Source organism: Galleria mellonella, unplaced genomic scaffold, assembly GCF_026898425.1.
Source record: "Galleria mellonella isolate WM207_F2 unplaced genomic scaffold, CSIRO_AGI_GalMel_v1 utg184, whole genome shotgun sequence".
In the NCBI taxonomy this organism is placed as follows: domain Eukaryota; kingdom Metazoa; phylum Arthropoda; class Insecta; order Lepidoptera; family Pyralidae; genus Galleria; species Galleria mellonella.
The window spans coordinates 602,352-616,783 of NW_026442025.1; the positions used below are offsets into that span (position 1 = coordinate 602,352).

General features: G+C 38.3%; 1 protein-coding gene across 1 annotated transcript in view; it reads left to right on the forward strand.

The window, feature by feature from the left end:
• Nucleotides 1–14,432, forward strand: part of LOC113518722 (neuropeptides capa receptor-like) — a 158,277-nt gene that overhangs the window by 133,926 nt on the left and 9,919 nt on the right. Inside the window, exon 6 of the mRNA XM_052893797.1 lies at nt 12,382–12,565. Within this exon, the coding sequence (XP_052749757.1) occupies nt 12,382–12,565 (184 nt within the window). The remainder of the gene's footprint in view (nt 1–12,381; nt 12,566–14,432) is intronic.

The following is a 14,432-nucleotide window of genomic DNA, read 5'->3' on the forward strand; positions in this document are numbered from 1 at the left end:
AGCTAGGACTCTTGAAGATGTTAAACTAGCTAGAGCTACTACTATAAAGTAAGTAACTATTTTCCCCTTCACGCGTGTGCCACAGTAACACAAAATGGTCACAACTCAGCTTGTTGCTTTGCCCTAAAAAGAGCAAAACACTGATATTCTGTTGTGGCCAAAAGTGAGTAGCGACTTCCATAGAAAAAATAATAATAAACTTTTAACTTAAATTGGTGTTACAGGCGTCCATAAGCTACGGTAACTCCGTTTACCATCAGACGGCCGTATGCTTGTTTGCTACCCTAGTAGTATAAGAAAAAAATAGGAAAACGACAAAAAATTACAATCCCATATACATACTAACGTGATAGTTGGACGCGCTACGTTTTCGACACACGTTTTTCAAAAAAAATTGAGTGTCATCCTTAAACGAATTCTTTCAATTCAATCCAGTATAAATTACATTAAACATTTTTTTTTTTTTTAATTAAATACATTAACCCTTGGTATAATGTAATAGGATAGAGTTCCATAGATTCAAAAATATCTTTTTCCTTCTATTCGTAATAAAATTTTAATGCTTTGATAACTATTTATGTTTCGTTTCTGCATAGAAATGAAAATTATATCGTTGGCACAGGGCCGTAGCTAGACCCAAGTTTAAGGTAGGGCAAAAAAAACTTTATATCGTTGGCACAGGGCCGTAGCTAGACCCAAGTTTAAGGTAGGGCAAAAAAAACTTTATATCGTTGGCACAGGGCCGTAGCTAGACCCAAGCAGGGGGACACGAAGACGAAAAAATAATGGCCGCACGGAAAAATTTTTAATAGATGGCGATACTAGTCGCGATTTACTATTATTGCTTCCGTAAGTTTCAGAAAACGAACAAAATCATTTATTTTAAAAACATACTTTTATTTTAAAAACCTCCTAAAAACGTAAAAATGAATAAAATAAATTCTTAAACCAAAACTCATTAGTTATATTAAAATTCAAAAATTGTTTTATTTTTACCAAGAAACTATTGTGCTTCGATCTAATTAGCATTGTTTGTTAACGCGGTCGTGCTACAAGTTTGTACACATCATTTCACAGATGGCGCTGTTTCTATTTAGTGCACTACTAAATCTGTTTTACCCGTTTACCTGAAATTTCTAAATACATCGTTGCCAGATTGGGTACTTTTGTCGCAATTATGGATAAAAATTAGTTGTTGCCGAAACAAAAAATCTTGATAAATTGTTTGAAAATAAGTCAAAAAGCTTTGGAGAAGTTTGCTTATTTTTTTTTTATTATTTTTTTTTTACATTTGTGGTATATGTAAATCAGACAGCGTTATATAATTAGCATAGTATTTTTTCGTCGTTCTCTTTGTGGTTACATGGCAAAATGTAGAGAAATTGATATAAATTGGTGCTTGAGTACAATGAAGAAAGTTCTATAGGTTTGAAAAAAAAAAAATTAACATTTGAGTAACAATTAATTATTTTAATGGCAACCCTGCGCCTAGAGATCTACCCACATTGTGTTGGGCTCGTTTAACTCGTCATAACGAGTCTAGTGTCCGAATGTTTAGTGCCCCAGTGTTTAGTGTCTGTGGGTCTGAGTGTCTGAGTGTCTAGTGTTCGAGTGTTTAGTGTCTAGTGTCTAGTGTCCGAGTGTCTAGTGTCTAGTGTCTAGTGTCTGAGTGTCTAGTGAGTGTCTAGTGTCTAGTGTCCGAGTGTCTAGTGTCTGATTGTCTGTGTGTCGGACACTCAGACATTAGACACTAGACACTCAGACACTAGACACTCAGACACTAGACACTCAGACACTAGACACTAGACACTCGGACCCTAGACACTCGGACACTAGACACTCGGACACTAGACACTCAGACACTCAGATACTAGACACTCGGACACTAGACACTCGGACACTAGACACTCGGACACTCAGACTCTAGACACTCGGACCATAGACACTAGACATTGAGACACTAGACACTAGACACTGACACTAGACACTCGGACACTAGACACTCCGACACTCAGACACTAGACACTCGGACACTAGACACTTGGACACTAGACACTCAGACACTCAGACACTCAGACACTCGGACACTCAGACTCTAGACACTCGGACACTAGACACTCGGACACTAGACACTCAGACACTAGACACTAGACACTCGGACCCTAGACACTCGGACACTAGACACTCGGACACTAGACACTAGACACTCGGACCCTAGACACTCGGACCCTAGACACACGGACACTAGACACTCAGACACTAGACACTCGGACACTAGACACTCGGACACTAGACACTCAGACACTAGACACTCGGACACTAGACACTCAGACACTCAGACACTAGACACTCGGACACTAGACACTCGGACACTCAGACTCTAGACACTCGGACACTAGACACTAGACATTGAGACACTAGACACTAGACACTGACACTAGACACTCGGACACTAGACACTCCGACACTCAGACACTAGACACTCGGACACTAGACACTCAGACACTAGACACTAGACACTCGGACCCTAGACACTCGGACACTAGACACTCGGACCCTAGACACTCGGACACTAGACACTCCGACACTCAGACACTAGACACTCGGACACTAGACACTTGGACACTAGATACTCAGACACTCAGACACTCGGACACTAGACACTCGGACACTCAGACTCTAGAGACTCGGACACTAGACACTCAGACACTAGACACTCCGACACTCAGACACTAGACACTCGGACACTAGACACTCAGACACTAGACATTAGACACTCGGACCCTAGACACTCGGACACTAGACACTCGGACACTAGACACTAGACACTCGGACCCTAGACACTCGGACCCTAGACACACGGACACTAGACACTAGACACTCGGACACTAGACACACGGACACTGGACACTCAGACACTAGACACTCGGACACTAGACACTCGGACACTAGACACTCAGACACTAGACACTCGGACACTAGAAACTCGGACACTAGACACTCAGACACTAGACACTCGGACACTAGAAACTCGGACACTAGACACTAGACACTCGGACCCTAGACACTCGGACCCTAGACACACGGACACTCAGACTCTAGACACTCGGACACTAGACATTGAGACACTAGACACTAGACACTGACACTAGACACTCGGACACTAGACACTCCGACACTCAGACACTAGACACTCGGACACTAGACACTCGGACACTAGACACTAGACACTCGGACACTAGACACTCGGACACTAGACACTCGGACCCTAGACACTCGGACACTAGACACTAGACACTCAGACACTAGACACTTGGACACTAGACACTCAGACACTAGACACTTGGACACTAGACACTCAGACACTAGACACTAGACACTCGGACCCTAGACACTCGGACACTAGACACTCGGACACTAGACACTCGGACACTAGACACTCAGACACTAGACACTCGGACACTAGACACTCAGACACTCTGACACTAGACACTCGGACACTAGACACTCAGACACTAGACATTCGGACACTAGATACTCAGACACTAGACACTCAGACACTCGGACACTAGACACTAGACATTGAGACACTAGACACTAGACACTCTGACACTAGACACTCGGACACTAGACACTCGGCCACTCAGACTCTAGACACTCGGACACTAGACACTCAGACACTAGACACTCCGACACTCAGACACTAGACACTCGGACACTAGACACTCAGACACTAGACATTCGGACACTAGACACTCAGACACTAGACACTCAGACATTAGACACTAGACACTCAGACACTAGACACTCAGACACTAGACACTAGACACTCGGACCCTAGACACTCGGACACTAGACACTCAGACACTAGACACTAGACACTCGAGACACCAGACACTAGACACTCGGACCCTAGACACACGGACACTAGACACTCAGACACTAGACACTCGGACACTAGACACTCAGACACTCAGACACTAGACAAACACTAGACACTTGGACACTAGACACTCAGATACTCAGACACTCGGACACTAGACACTCGGCCACTCAGACTCTAGACACTCGGACACTAGACACTCAGACACTAGACACTCCGACACTCAGACACTAGACACTCTGACACTAGACACTCAGACACTAGACACTCGGACACTAGACACTCAGACACTAGACACTCAGACATTAGACACTAGACACTCAGACACTAGACACTCAGACACTAGACACTAGACACTCGGACCCTAGACACTCGGACACTAGATACTCAGACACTAGACACTAGACACTCGGACACTAGACACTAGACACTCGGACCCTAGACACACGGACACTAGACACTCAGACACTAGACACTCGGACACTAGACACTCAGACACTCAGACACTAGACACTCCGACACTCAGACACTAGACACTCGGACACTAGACACTCAGACACTAGACACTCAGACATTAGACACTAGACACTCAGACACTAGACACTCAGACACTAGACACTCAGACACTAGACACTAGACACTCGGACCCTAGACACTCGGACACTAGATACTCAGACACTAGACACTAGACACTCTAGACACTAGACACTCGGACCCTAGACACACGGACACTAGACACTCAGACACTAGACACTCGGACACTAGACACTCAGACACTCAGACACTAGACACTCGGACACTAGACACTCGGACACTAGACACTCAGACACTCAGACACTAGACACTAGATACTCAGACACTCAGACACTCAGACACTCAGACACTCGGACACTAGACACTCAGACATTGAGACACTAGACACTCTGACACTAGACACTCGGACACTAGACACTCCGACACTCAGACACTAGACACTCGGACACTAGACACTCGGACACTAGACACTAGATACTCAGACACTAGACACTTGGACACTAGACACTCAGACACTCGGACACTCGGACACTAGACACTCGGACACTCAGACTCTAGACACTCGGACACTAGACACCCCGACACTCAGACACTAGACACTCGGACACTAGACACTCGGACACTAGACACTCGGACACTCAGACACTAGACACTCGGACACTAGACACTGAGACACTCAGACACTCAGACACTCAGACACTAGACTTTCAGACACTAGACACTAGACACTAAGCACTCGAACACTAGACATTCAGACACTCAGACACTAAACACTAGGGCACTAAACATTCGGATACTAGACTCTCAGACACTGGAAACTCAGACATTAGACACTCGGACACTAGACACTCAGACACTAGACTCTCAGACACTTGACACTTAGACACTCGGACACTAGACACTCATACACACAGACACTAGACACTCAGACATACAGGAAAGCTGCAACTAACGGAAATTGAAACACTACCAAAACCATTGCATGGCAAATTTTTCGGTACGGGTCCAGATTCAATCATGTTCCTAAAGTCAATTCGCACATTCTTTTCATGTTTCCAAATGACGTCTTTTGGAGCAATAGTAATAATTCAAAATATTGCTGCAAACGGTCAAAAATTAAATTACACTTTTCAAATCAAAAGCCAAATTTATCACAAAATGTGCTCATTGTTGCCAATTTCAAGCAAATCTCTTAAATTTTTACTTTACTCTATAAGTGGCAAGAGCTCCAAACGCGCACTTGACATGGATGTGCATCGAATGCCAGTAAGACGCAAAGTCGTCGAACAATCACATTTAGAGTCATGCAAGATAGAAGAGCACAAAGATCAGACCAACAAATTTAACAAAACATAACCACGAATCCCTATGATTTTTACAGATATGCCAATTAAATTCAAACGCATTCAAATCCCAATAAGATTGGCATTCGCAATGACGATCAAGGTCAAACGTCTGTTTCTGGCTTAGATTTGGGTACATCATGCTTTTCTCACGGACAACTACATGTGGCATGTGGACTGTTCTCGCATGAGGAAACCATCTCGCTGACAGATTAATCTTTGTTTATTTTTTAATTGCCATAATTATTAGTAAAAAAAATAAAAAAAAAAAACTATTATGGATGTATAGATAGCTATCAAGAATTGTAATTTAATATGTATTTATTGTTTTCTAGATATAAAGTATATGGCAAAACAACGTTTACAGGGTCAGTTAGTTAATATATGTAATTCACATTCATCATAAACAGAAGGAACGTTTTTTTTTATGTGTATGTATTGCCCCTCAATGCCCCCTAGCTACGCTCATGAATTGGAATAACTATTAATAATGAGATTAGGCATTGATTGATAACCAATATATAGCATCGTAACTATATACTATATTCAATCATTCTACGTGTACGACTTATTTACATTAAGTTTAATGTAATTCATATTCTAATGGTAAATCGTTTATTTGACGCGTCATAAAACACATTTTTCTTTATCTAAGATTCCTATCTATGTAATAAATTATTCTTTTCTGTGAATGCGTGTCGACGTTATTGATGTGTCTGAATAAATAAAACTAGCCGGCCCGACAGACGGTGCCCGGTTCATATTTCAATAAATCGATCACGACTCCCTTTTAAATGAATAACTGTAACAGTTTCATTCTTTACTAATAATCTGACCCGGCATCGCACGGGTATTTTTTTTTAACAATGCAGGGGGCAAACGAGCATGCGGCTCACCTGATGGTAAGTGACTACCGCCGCCCATGATCACCCACAACATCAACGGCATTGCAGGTGTGCTGCCGGGCTTTTAAAAAGGAATATGCTCTTTTTCTTGAAGGTTATGTTGTCGTATCGGTTCGGAAATACTGCTGCTGGAAGTTGATTCCAATGAATGGTTGTGCGTGGAAGAAAGTGGCTTGAAAAACGCACGGCGGAGAACCGCCACTCGTCCAAATGGTTGGGATGAAATTTTAGTTTATGGCGGGTTGTACGATGGTGAAAATTAGCAGCAGGTGTCAATCCGAATAATTTCTCAGAGTATTTCCCATGATAAATTCGGTAGAAGTTGCACATAGATGCAACATCTTTACGCAGTTTTAGTGGGTATACAGAATTATTAAATAATGTTTTTGAGTTTCTCCATTACCAACAAACAAACAATCAATCATTAAGCATTAGTATACACAGTTACATTTTTTTTTATACAGCTTAGAATGGCAAACAAGCTGACGGCCCACCTTTAGGAAGTGGTAACCGTCGCCTATAGACATGAGCAGTACCATGGACATAACAGAGTATACTGTTTCGCCCATGATACCCCCCATGCGTTGCCATTCCTGAGGACTCAGGTGTTATTCCTCTGTACCCTGTAAATTCGCTACCATATCCCACCCTTCAAACCGAAACACAGCCATGCAAACACAACTGCATCACGGTAGAAAATTCTATTTTAAAGATTAGTAATTTGCTACACTTGTACACAATGCATCTTTCTGATGGGAAAGAGATTGTTAGTAATGGAGACTGAGAATCCCATTGCTAGCAATATACCCAACCAGGTCGACCTCCTCGCGGTTTTCCCTGGAAACTATCATGGTTAATTCCTGATGAATTCATCATGATGGGCTAACTGGCCTGTTTCCATTCTCATCTATCACCCTTCAGTGGTGCTCCGCCAGCGTATCCCGTTAGCACAGACTACAGAATTACTGGCAATGGGTCAGTTAGAACCCATTGCTAACAATTCCTTTCCCCCTATTTTAGGTACAGGCCTCTTCATGATTCCGCCAGATGACTTAAATTTTAAACGCTTAAATTTTATCATATTATTTAAATTTATTAAATTATATAATTTACTAGCTGACTCGGCAAACGTTGTTTTACCATATACATTATTTTTAGACCTATACATGAAAATTTATCGTACTACAATTATTATATTGGATTGCCATCATGCAACCCTATTGTGACATATAAAAATCGCGATTAAAAAACAGGAGTTGATCGTAAATGGGTGAAAATTTGAGGTTGTATGTATTTTTCAATGCTAAATCATAATAAAATAAAAATGGAAAAATTTGTCAAAAAAAATTTTTTTTTTGGTGAGGGTCACCCTTATCATTGAGGGGTATGAAAAATAAATGTTGGCCGATTCTCAGACCTACCCAATATGCACACAAAATTTCATAAAAATCGGTAAAGCCGTTTCGGAGGAGTTTGGTAACAAACACCGTGACACGAGAATTTTATATATACGATATATCTAAAAAAATATGTGAAAATATAATATTTATAACATAATTTATATTTATTAATTTTATTATTAAACTATTTATTAATTAATTTTACAATATGAATATAAATAATTATAAACTACAGAATATATTAAATAAGTATATAATAATAACAATTACGATATGAATACATACACACCAATACTTAAATAATGAATAATAATAATAATACAAAAAATACGTAGCTATCGTGATACAATTTCAATTACCGGATAATATTGTAACAGATCCTTAGACTATTTCTAAAGTGAAAGAAGTGTTGTCCTCCCCTCTCGTATTTGTTGTGCCCAACAGGGTCCGTAATTGAATTAAATAAATAAATAAATATTTTTCAAAACATTCAAATAAACAGTAATTTGATGTAGGTAGGCTGAAAACGCTTCAAAATCTGTATCGCCAAAAAATTGGCAATCCACATTAGACAATAAATGAACATAATCTTACACAAACGGTATATTAATTTAAAATTAAAATTCAGGCGAGCAAATCTGCATAATACACTTAGTAAGTAACAGCTAATAATATATAAACCAAACCATAGTATGCTACTATGTTATTGGCTGCCAAACATAAACAATTTCAACTTAACAAGTTATTTAATTTCAACTTGCAACTTGAAATATTTAATCGTCTAAGAAACCCTTCATTTGTTACCGCATTCGAGATCCGAAACCTTTATCCTTCCCTGAACCGATTCAGATAACTCTCTCTCGTATTGATTTGATATTAATTTTGTTTTGAATGAATTCTCTGTTGTTCTTTGGGGGGCAAAGTCTAAGAACTTGTAAACATACGATACTGTATTCTATTCTGTATATATCAAACTGTTTATAATTACTCCTCTCCATCCAAAGGTTGCCTGGAGGAGATCGCTTTTAGCGATAAGGTCGCCCATTGTTTTCTCATTGTGATTATTTCTTGTAATTGTTTATATCTATAATAAGTTATCTAGAACGAGTATCTGTATATATATATATATATATATATATATATATATATATATATATATATATATATATATATATATATATATATATATATATATATATATATATATATATATATATATATATATATATATATATTCTATCTATCTACTTAGATTAGACTTAAATCTATCCGATTCTAGAATAAGGACATCCCAGTACGCGACCCCGGCCTCCCGAGCCGCTGCAATGTCCCAGTCCTTTCCGCAACTGCAGCGTCCCGTCCCCCCTCTCTCTTTTCCTTTCCCACATAAGTACCTTATTCCTCTCTTTTACAAATTTCCTCGCATTGTTAACGTTCCCTTCCGCTTTTCCTCAATCCTTTCCTCTATACCGTAGGTGACGGAAACCACCAACAAATGTTTTTTCAAAGAAGATTGACATCAGGCAGGCGGCCGGTCGTAAAACTAAAAGCCAAATCTCTTTGTAACATTGATAAAAGCATATTACGCCGACCCCAAAATAATAATTGGGATAAGGGCAGGATGGTGATGATGTAAGTTGATGATGGGCAAGGAGATGATGATGATGATATATTATTTATTACTCCATTTTATATTTTCGGTTTTACTATAAAAAATGTTTAAAACACTAATGATCTAAACATTGTTTGACAAAACTTTGTTCGAGTGATTAAATACTGTTTGATTAGTGTAATAATGTTTGTATATAAATATCGACCGTTGCACCCAATAAGCATAAAAAAAACAAATTATTTTGTAACTAAATTTTATCAGAAAAAAAAAAATACAAAATCATATTAATTAATTAAAAACTAATAATTTACAATGAGATGTGATATCTTATACGTGACTTCACCGAAGTTTGTAACTGTTCACCTAATATGTATTGAACACTTGTCTACCGCAAATTTAACATTTTTGTAGTAGGGTCGTTAAAATCTTATAATAAATATCATCAGTCAGACGTTAACTGTCCACTGCTTAGGTCTTCCCTTGGGGGGGGGGGGGGGGGGGGTCCTGTAGTTCCTGTGTTGGTAACCACAGTTAGGCTTCGATAACTTTTTAAGATAATATAATAAATGTATTTTTCTTTAAATAAAAATAATAAAAAAACTAATAAATAAAATATAAATGAATACAGTAGAACACTCTTATACCTGTATGCGCTTTAAATTGTAAACTTTTTAAATGCAATAGAATGACAATAAAAAAATACGTCAATACCTAGTATTTTTTCCAACTTCAATTTTCAAATTCCGAACTGTCACGTGCACACGATTGTGTTTCCCGCTAACCAGTGTAATTGTTTTTGTCTCGCGTCTCTGATTGCATTCCCATTTTGTTAGTACGCGTATATGTTATACTTTGTCTATGGCAACTGTGACGGCTAAGAACAAGGAATTACATAGAAGGAGTGACGAAAAAAAACTATAAGTCATATGGTTGCCTCCTTTCTTCTTATGCAAATATAATTAGTAAAAAGAGGACGAAAGATACACCTATACCCATAGAAAATATTTGATATGTCAATTATTTGACAATGACAAATTTTACATTACTAGATTATATATAGACACAGTTTATGTTACGCAAGCAGGTTGTATCTTAAGTATTTTATAACATTTTCTATACACTTCATGAATTGACAATTTTATCACTCCTTCTATGTAATTCCTTGTTCTTAGTGTTAGTTCTAAACAATAAACAACATACGTTACTTTTAATGTATATATTTGAATCGTAGAAAGAAGATATTATTCTTAATCTATAATTTGAACTAACAGTGAATAAAAGTGGTAAAAACACGCATCAAATGAAATATGAATGAATGTTTGTTTTTTTTTATGTTATGTTAAATAGCAAACAATCTGACTGTTCACCTAATGGAAAGTAGTAACCGTCGCTTAAAGACATAAACAGCACCATCGACATACCAGAGTATACTGTTACACTCATCACTCCCTTCATGCATTGCCATTTCTGAGGACTGTATTACTGTTTCGCCCAAGATACCCGTCAGTTGCCATTCTTGAAGACTCAATTGTTACTTCTCTGAACCCTGTAAATTCACTGCCATATCCCTTCAAACCGAAACACAGCCATGTAAACACACTTGCTTCACGGTAGAAACACATATGAGGCAGAGGTGCCCAAGCAAATGACTTTTGTACAAAATCTTCCTCTGGTAAGGGACTCATGTCTTTGAGTGACAGTTACCAATTTCTATCAGGTCGACCGTCAACTTATTTGCCATTCTAAGTTGAAAAATTAATAAAAAAAATAATATATAAAAAAGGCCAGTCAACCAAGTTACCAGCAAGTACAGTAGAATTAACCGTTCGTTCTAAATTAATATTTTTTTTTTATTATACATTTATTTACATAGACAAATCGTTTATTTGATGTGTCGCAAAACATTTAGTAAAGGTAAGTATTATAATATGTCCTAACGGCTGATTCGCCCTAAATAGCAACACTAAATCTAACCCTCGAGAATTAATTGCCCTGTAATAGAATTTACACCCTTGGCTGGACACGACCGTCATAATTTATTGCACAGAAGAATTGATTTGTTTATAGACGATTACTCGCCATGATTAATTTTGTGGTAAACGGCGTGAGTTCATAATAATTGTAATTAATTTATAAATAACTTCACTGGTGCTCCGCCAGCGTATCCCGTCAGCGCAGGCGGAGTTACCATACCATTTTCATCTAACAAAAAAAAAACATGGTATACTGCTAGCATGGTACTAGTGGTTCGCATACTGACAATTCCTTCCCCCTGCGGGCAGTATATTGACCCCGTCTGTGCTTTCGGCATACGCTGGTAGCTAACGTGGGCAGAATATTAGGTGATACAACATACTTTTTTTATACAACTTAGAATGACAAACAAGCTGACGGCCCACCTGATGGAAAGTGGTAACAATCGCCTATAGACATGAGCAGTACCATGGACATAACAGAGTATACTGTTACGCCCATGATACACCCCATGCGTTGCCATTCCTGAGAACTCAGATGTTATTCCTATATACCCAGTAAATTTACGCCATATCCCACCCTTCAAACCGAAACACAGCCATGCTAACACAGCTGCTTCACGGTAGAAACACGAATGGGACAGAGGTACCCAAGCAATCGACTTTTGTACAAAGTCTCCCTCTGGTGGTAGGTGATACAACATAGTAATAAACAAATAATTCTTGTACAGCGGCGGTGGTGGTAGCGTTCTTCGTGTGCTGGGCGCCGTTCCACTTCCAGCGGCTCTTCTTCATCTACGGCACCGGCTCCAAGCACTACCACACCATCAACAAGCACCTGTTCAGTGTCGCCGGCGCCTTCTACTACGTGTCCGCCACCGTCAATCCCATATTGTACAACGTCATGAGCCATAGGTTAGTATGATTTCACGCTCACTTTTTTACTTTATCCGAACAGTAAGTGTTTTATATTATTCTCAATTTCGTATATAATATAGTATATATGTATATTTGTTATTCATATATATTTATTCGTTTATATATGTAATTTTAGTATGTATGTATATCAATAATTAGTAGTACCACGTTCGAGTATTCTGACACTTCCCTATGGTTGACTGGGAGAGAATGCTTTTAGCATTAAGTCCGCCATGTACAAATATTTGTACTAATGAATAAATGAATAAATAAATTATATATATATATATATCCTCACTTGTCTGTCCTGTCCACTGCCAAACATAGCCTCCCCCGTGAGGTAAACTATCATTGATTATTAAATCAGCTATTTCAGTCCACTGCTGAAAATACACTTCCCTATTTCCACACATTCCCTGTTGGAGAGTTTTGACTGCAGTTGCCATATTTGGCAGGCTAGTTGGCAACCACAGTTTCGCGTTTGGTGGTGTTTTAAGAGGGACGCTACTGCCTATCTTTTTAGGGATCTTATGATGTAAGATAAGCTTCCTCAGTCACTTACGACACCCACGAGAAAGGAATGGGTGGCCTATTCTATGTCGGGACCTACACCGTTTTCTTACTTATGATACATAAAAATACAAATAAGTCAATGATTCTGATGGAAAGCAGTGTCCATCTTCTAAAAATATGAACAGCACCGTGGGCATCACAGAATATGCGTTACCGGGCATAACAGCTAATCTTAAGGAGGGAAAGGGATTGTTAGTAATGGAGTGTAACAGTCTCATCGCTAACAGTATACCCTATCAGTTTGACCTCCATCCGGTTCATCCTGAAAAAGCGGATAATTCTTGTTGAACTCATCATTATGAGCCAAGTGATCTACTATCATCTTCACCTATCGTCATCTCTCTCTGATGCACCACCAGTGTTTACCAATAGCGCAATCGAGGTTACTATTCCATTTTTATCCATTAAAAATACATCTAGTCCTCAAAAATAAGGAAGCATGAGAGGTATAATGGAATATCATGTGAGGTCTAGTGTGCTAGTACTTTCTATCGGTGATGGTTACCACTTAGCATGGGGTTAGCCATTAGCTTCTTTGCTTAAAAAATAACTTTATCTAAATAAGCACATTTGGTCCCATTAGGAACTGCGACTTCCACTGTTATAAACATATATCTTGGGCAATAAAAATATATTTATGCTAATAAACCTATATTTAATATATGGTAATAAACCTTTATTTATAGTAAAAAACATATTTATATATGGTAATAAACCTTTATTTATAGTAGGAATAAACATATTTATATATGGTAATAAACCTTTATTTATAGTAATAAACACATTTATATATGGTAATTAACCTATATTTATAGTAATAAACATATTTATATATGGTAATAAACCTATATTTATGGTAATAAAAATATATCTACGGTAATAAATATATATCTGTGGTAATAAAAAACATAGATGAAAAATGAAATGTTTTATGTACACATCAGACTGAAAATATTGTAGTTTAAACGCGAAAACGTTACTCAAATAAATTTCGCTCTCAGATATAGGATAAATACGTTCTTATATATTATAGTAATTTCTCTGAGTTTACTTCGCAACAAACCGTTTCTTTTTTTATTATCTTTTTGCACTTCATTAAACAATTTATCCACGTCATAAAGTAGAGAGGTATAACGTTTTTCAACTACATTAATACCTTACTTTGCCTTTGTGATTCTATTCTTCATATCTATAGGTAAGTAACCAAAATGACTTGGGGGGTAAGGGATTGTTAGCAATGGAGTTTGACAGCCCTATTGCTATCAATATGCTCTATTAGGTCGACCTCCAC